The 7247-nt window shown below is 41.3% G+C and overlaps 1 protein-coding gene across 2 annotated transcripts in view; it reads left to right on the top strand.

The window, feature by feature from the left end:
• Positions 1 to 275: 275 nt before the first annotated feature.
• LOC117517571 (connector enhancer of kinase suppressor of ras 2-like) overlaps positions 276 to 7247 on the top strand; it is a 123595-nt gene continuing 116623 nt past the window's right edge. For both annotated transcript variants that reach the window (XM_034178649.1, XM_034178648.1), the window contains exon 1: positions 276 to 754. In XM_034178649.1, the coding sequence (XP_034034540.1) occupies positions 691 to 754 (64 nt within the window). In that variant the 5' untranslated portion in view covers positions 276 to 690. The remainder of the gene's footprint in view (positions 755 to 7247) is intronic.

Below are 7247 nucleotides of genomic sequence, written 5' to 3'. Positions count from 1 at the left end.
TGTCACAGAGGGGGAAACTATGACCATAGACCAAACCTCTTTTTTTTTGTACCAGGCTGTAAACATGTTTATTTCTGCTATAAAACTGAACATTTTAACACAGAATTGAACGGGAACCTACTCGCTTTTTGGAGCCAGTCTCAAGCTGCCAGTCAAGGAACTGAAACCTTTTCTTCTTCCCAGACCAACTGGCACTTTGGGGCATTAAACACCCCCCATACGTGCTGGCTGTGACTCCATATCTGTGTATGAGGGAGGAGGAGGAGGACAGCACAGAGCGGAGCATCCTTCAGGGAGCCGTGCGGAGTGATGGTCTGTGCGTTCTTCTCATCTGCTCTGGACGGTTCTGGGATGTGTTCTGGAGGAGGCAGCGATCCGGCAGCATCTGCACCACAGAACCCGACATGAATGACAAATAAAAGAACATATTTTTTTTCCCTCAAGCCAGCCAGCAGCACAGGAATGTGCACATTTCTGACGACATTTTGGATCCTACCTCGTTTCGTGATTTATTTATCTTTCTTAATCCCGCAAAATCAGTTTTGCAGAATTTATGCCAACTTTCATTTTTTTTTTTAAATTATAAAAAAAATATATTTTTAAACGTATTCATTATTTATTTATTTTTTGTGTGTGAAGTAGGGTTGTTTGGGGCGTTTTTCTTTTGTCAGCCGTGAACAAAGTTCTGCCATGGCACTAGTGATGGAGCCTGTGAGCAAGTGGAGCTCCACTCAGGTGGTTGACTGGATGAAAGGTACGAAATCACACGCAGATCTCACCAAAATCATAAGTGATCATCACCCAGCTGGTGTGTGCTCTGATGCCAGACCAGAACAAAACACCTGCTGAGTCCCAGTGGCTCAGAATCTTGTCCACAGGCTAAAAAAACCCTCAAATTGTAATATTTTAAAGCCTCTATTTTGTTCTGTCTATATATATATAGTTCTTCCATTGTGCTGAAAAACCACAGTACACACTAATAACCTTCAGCCGTTTCAGAGTTGTTAGCCGTTTATGCTAATTCGTCAACAAACTCATTAGACTTGTAGATCACCGTGTAGATTAGAGTATATTATTTGTAAAAGCTACTCCACTGCTTATCTAATTGTATTCCATTTCCCAAAATTCCAAAATGAATTCACTATCAAACACATTTTTATCTGTTTGCAGATTGCAGGGGTGTAGATAGATGGGTCCTGCTGGGTGTGTCCCCACAATTTTTCCCAAACAGACATCCATATATGAAAATTTAAGCCCTAGAGCCCATTTCACCAAAATCACATACCCATACGTTATGATTTATTTCTCAGCTTGTACTAGGAGGTCAAAAATGCAAGTTTGGATCAGCTAAAAGACAGGTCTTAGGGGATGTTGTGGTGTATGTTGGTGTCAGCATTGGTTAGTTATGAGTCTTCAAACATTCCAAAACAGGGCAAGTCCCCAAATTTGGGGACTCTTTAAAGTACTTATATATTTATTATATATTTTTATATTATATAACATATTTAAAATGTAATCCTGTATAAGCCTGTTTCAAAAGAAATATTCTTAACTGTGTCTGCTGTAGCTTACAGTGCATCTGGAAAGTATTCACAGCGCTTGAGTTTTTCCACATTGCGTTATGTTACAGCCTTATTCCAAAATTCATTTTTCCCCCCAAAATGCTACACACAATGCCCACTAATGATGTGAATTTTTTTTTTTTAGATTTTAGTAAATTTATTAAAAAAAAAAAAACTCCTAAGAAATCACATGTACAAAATTGAGCTCAGGTGCATCCTGTTTTCATTGATCATCCTTGAGATGTTTCTACAGCTTAATTGGAGTCCACCAGGGGTAAATTCAATTGATTGGACAAGATTTGGAAAGACACACACCTGCCTACAATATAAGGTCCCACAGTTGACAGTGCATGTCAGAGCCACAAACCAAGCATGAAGTCAAGGGAATTGTCTGTAGACCTTTGAGACAGGATTGTCTTGAGGCACAAATCTGGGGAAGGATACATAAACATTTCTTCTGCTTTGAAGGTCCCAATAAGCACAGTGTCCTCCATCATCCCTAAATGGGACACGTTCTGATCCACCAGGACTCTTCCTAGAGGTGGCTGCCGGTCTAAACTGAGCGATCAGGGGAGAAAGGCCTTACTCAGGGAGGTGACAGAGAACCCGATGGTCACTCTGTCAGAGCTCCAGCATTCCTCTGTGGAGAGAGGAGAACCTTCCAGAAGGACAACCATCTCTGCAGCAATCCACCAATCAGGCCTGTATGGTAGAGTGGCCAGACGGAAGCCAGTCCTTAGTAAAAAGCACATGGCAGGTTACCTGGAGTTTGCCAAAAGGCACCTGAAGGACTCGCAGACCATGAGAGACAAAATTCTCTGGTCTGATGAGACAAACATTGAAATGTTTGGTGTGAAAGCCAGGTGTCATGGTTGAAGGAAACCAGGCACCATCCCTACAGTGAAGCATGGTGGCAGCATCGTGTTGTGGGGATGTTTTTCAGCAGTAGGAACTGTGAGACTAGTCAGGATTGAGTGTAAGATGAATGCAGCAATGTACAGAGACATCCTGGATGAAAACCTGCTCCAGAGTGCTGTTCACCTCAGACTGGGGTGACGGTTCATCTTTCAGCAGGACAATGACCCTCAGCACACAGCCAAGATATCAAAGGAGTGGCCTCAGGACAACTCTGTGAATGTCCATGAGTGGCCCAGCCAGAGCCCAGACTTGAATCTGATTGAACATCTCTGGTGAGATCTGAAAATGGCTGTGCACCAACGCTACTCATCCAACCTGATGGAGCTTGGGTGTGAATACTTATGTACATGTGATTTCTTAGTTTTTTTATTTTTAATTAATTAGCAAAAATAAATAAATTAAAAAAGTTTTTCATGTTGTCATTATGGGGTTCTGTGAGTAGAATTCTTTTGAGGGGGCAGGGGGGAGAATTTACTCAATTTTGGAATAAGGCTGTAACATAACAAAATGTGGGAAAAGTGAAGCACTGTGAATATTTTCCAAATGCACTGTATGTGCACATCTCCAGATACATTACTGCACATTATTCAAGGGATTTAATTACTTGAGATTTTTATGTTTCATACTCGAGGCATCTCAAGTAGTCCACATTGGTCTAAATAGTTTTTTAAAAAGTTTGTAATTGGTACCACTGCTTACCTCTGGATTCCACAGCATGAAGCAGATGATCTGTCTATGCATTTACACATTTTACAGCCTTTGTAAACATTTTAAATGTGTGTTTAAAAAAATTTCTGTTCTTCTGTTTTTACCTTTTGTCATATTTTAAACATTTTTTTTACATTTAAACATCTCTGTGTGTTTTTAAATGTCTTTAGCATAACTAACACATTTTAACATAAATAATATTAATTATACCATGGTCAGTGAGAATTCCATGTCTAACTGGTGAGCATTATTTTCGTGTATACGCACACGTAGTTCGGCGAGTTAAGTCACTGTAATATCACTCCGTCATCACCACAGCAACCCGCAAATCATTTGGCGCAGGTCAGCCGTGTTTTGACAGGTGAATGACAGAAACGCGATAAAACATGGATTTCCAAGTGAATTTTAATATTTTTGGCCAAAATAAAACTTTGAGGAATGGGAAGAGGAGGAGAGCAAACAAGAAGAACAGCAAAAGCAACGGTATAAAGATTTAACATCGGACAAACTGGACAAGATGAAGATGGGAATGAAGAAGAGAACGGTTGCCAAGGATGAAAATATCTTGAGACTGGCATAAAATAGTCCCAAATATTTACGCATTTTTTATCAAGTTCTGTTAACTTAAGTAAATATTTGTGTGTTAGCTCACTGTGTGGGACCATGGTCTAAGCGGATTAAACAACTCAAAGCCGTGCATTATACGGTTTGAATGCATGACGCTGTCAGGGCAGGTGATGGTTTGATGCAAGAAGTAGTAGGAGACCAATGCAAACTCACAGACATGGTTGATTGTTGAGAATAAGTAGCTTTATCTGAAGACCAGGCAGTGGATTTGATACACATGAAGTCAGACATACAGGCAGAGGCATCAGACATGGAACAGGCAGGGTCGTGGCCAAAAAACGAGCAGGGTTCGTACCAACAGCGTCAAGGAGTATAGCAGGCAGAGCAAAGGCAGAGTCAAAAAACAGGCAGAGTTCAGGGCTATGGCGAGGCGGAGCATGGAGTACACAAGCAAGGTCAAAAATTCTAGAGCACAAACTGGACAAGACGAGAGGCGAGAAAGTGATCAAAGTCAACAATCGGGCAGCGAACTGTGGAACTGTGAGGGTTTTAATAGGAGCAGACTAATCAGGGTGATGTGGAGCAGGTGTGTGGAAGGAGGTGTGGTTTAGTGAACAAAGAAGAGGGAAGAAAGGCAAGAAAGTGCAGGAGGGCAAAACAAACCGGTGCAAAGCAAGATAAGTAGGTGACAGAAAAACTGAATAACATGACGTGTTCTAGACAAACAATAATGCGTGAGTGAAACCAAAAGGGACAGAACTAAGAAATATGGTGACAAGTCTAAAGAGAGAAAAAACAAGGACCTTTGAATTAAACCAAACTAGGATGAAACAGATACTGGCTGAGACAAGAGAATACAATAACTGACGAAGGCACAATGACTATGGATTAAACTGCAAATAACCAAAACCCGGAGAATACAGAATAATGCAGTAAATAACTGATGAACAGAAAATGCCATGAATAACAAATGGAACATAATCTGATGAGCAACACCAAAGTAAAAAAAAACATGTGACTAAGCATATACAATAAATGTGATAAACTCATGATAAAAATGAAAACAAACTGGCAGGACAAAACTAGAATGGAACTGAATCATGACAAAGAAATACAAAGTGATAAAAAGACCAAGTGAAAATGGAACACAGAATAAACACATGATGAAAATAATCCACTAATAAAACAAAGCAGGAGCCGAAGGGGAGGAAAAGAAAGAAGGAATCAAAGCCTTGAACAGGGCCGAACCATGACAGTTGCGGAGTCTAAAACACCACGACGCGAAGCTGAGTGGTGTTACTCCGCGAAGTGCCTCTTGTTGTTTAATCCTTACTTAAACTTTTATACATATTTAGTATGTATAAAAATTTGACCTCACCTCTTGTTTAGTGCGAGCAATGAGTCTGGGTCTTTGACATGCACAGGCGGCTGATGTGGAGATGCACTGTGGAGAGGAGCAAACACAGATTGTCCTCTACTTTCTCCTTTTTTGGTTGCCCCAAACTCTGTGTTGAAAGAGATACTTCAAATCTAATGGAACATATTTGTTCTTTCTTTCTTCAAAAATATTTTTTAAACTGTCAGTCACTATTTAAGAGAGCCAAAGGTAGCAATGTCAGATGTCTTGTTTAGTCTGATCAACAGTCCAAAAGATTTCCAACAAATAAAATAAGAAAAGATGTAAAAGGTCACATTTTAGAATGAGGAACAACAGAATGATTAAATTCAGTCATATATGCTTGATAAAAAATAATTCCGTACTTGATTTTTAATGTGCTTAGGCAGGACCTGAGTCTCACACTCCATTCTGATTATTGGCTATAAGTAGGACACACAATGGGCCATGGAATGATGAAGTTGGGTATCCAGCTCCGTTCCTTACTGCCTTATATCCCCCAAATGGAACCAGCCAGGCACTGCTTTGATAGTAAAACCATGGACTGGGTGTTGGGTTGTGGAAACCTGATGCCTAGGTGCCTTTGTTGATGGCAAAAGTTTGCCGACCTTGACTTTGTGGACAATACTGTGATCTTTGATGGATACCCTAATTGTTGCATTTGAGAAGCTGAATCACAATGGCTGGGTTTGCGATTGTCCTGGATCAAGACTAAAAAGATCCAGGCTTTCAGTGACGTCCTGGGCTTTGCCAAACAAAAGTATATCTGTATGTGGTAAATGTGTTGAACCTGTACAGAAATTCACTCATCTTGGCAGTGACATTCATGTCTCTGGGTCCTCAGCCTTTGAGTTTGATAGATGCTTGGGAAGAGCTTATGGATTCAGGAGGTTGCTGAACAGAGGGTTTTGGCAATGCTCTTTTCTTTGCAGGAGATCGAAGATCAACGTCTTAAGGATCCTGGTGGTACTTGTCTTACTATATAGTTGTGAGACTTGGATACTAGCCAGTGATCTAAGGCGACGACTGGGTGTCTTTGGTACTAGGTTTCTTCAGGGGGGTTTTGGGTACCACTGGAAGAACAATGGTTGGAGAAGGTCAAGGGGTTCGCCCGTGTTTTACCTGGCTGCAGTAGAGAGAGGGTTACGTTTGAGAGGTGGGGATGGACACATTGTCTGCCTGGGTGGTTGCCATTCCGGACGTGGGACAGTTCTGTGGTTTGGTGGATGTGGTGACATGTGGGACCAGAGCATGCTCCCAGACTTGACTTGACCTGATTTTACTTGTGAGCAGGATGGGAACATCGGGCTCCAATCTAATGCCAACCATATGTACGAATATATCTTTTAAATAACATGCTTATTTAGGGTCTGCTCCTTTCTCTGCCCCTGACCAAGGCAGCGTCTCTACATCTGGAGTTAGTCCCCAGGCGCTGGACTGTGGCTGCCCACTGCTCCTAGTGGTTGGATTGTGTCTAACTGAAATTAGGATGGATTAAATGCAGAGGACAGATTTCATTGTGTGTACAATAACAGGCTATTCTTCTTCTTAATACTGCAGCTGTTACTTCCGTCAGCCGACAGAAGGGTGTCTGTATCTGTGAGTCTATTTATGGGCACTCAACTCAAAATTATGGATTGAGATGAGATTTTCTCGAGAAACGGTCCCTGCTTCAGGGGATATTTTGGTCAGTTTGTGCAATGATCTGAACCTGCCTCCCAAAATGTCCTTTAATTCCAACACGGTATGTCAGTTTACAGTCCATCAGTGAGGAAACACACTGCATGTTCTAAGTCCGCTCAAACATATGACTGTAGGAAGGATGATTCTGGAGCTCCCCTTTTCAAACTGCATGTTTTTTGGGAGAGTTCTGGCTCAGTTAGGACTCAAACGTGAGTGGAGCTGCAGGATTGTGGACAAAGGAGACGTAGCGCAGAATGCAGATAAAGATAAAAGATCAGGACAGATGAAATTAATTTAAATCAGAGATCATCTATAAATAAGCTGACAGCAAACGTGAGAAATGAAAGGAAGAAGTAGAGCGAGGATATGAGAAAGGGTTCTTCTGCGTCCCACATCTGACAAACAGAGCAGAG

This window comes from Thalassophryne amazonica, chromosome 9 (assembly GCF_902500255.1).
Source record: "Thalassophryne amazonica chromosome 9, fThaAma1.1, whole genome shotgun sequence".
Taxonomy (NCBI): Eukaryota; Metazoa; Chordata; class Actinopteri; order Batrachoidiformes; family Batrachoididae; genus Thalassophryne; species Thalassophryne amazonica.
This window is presented reverse-complemented; position numbering and strand designations above follow the sequence as displayed.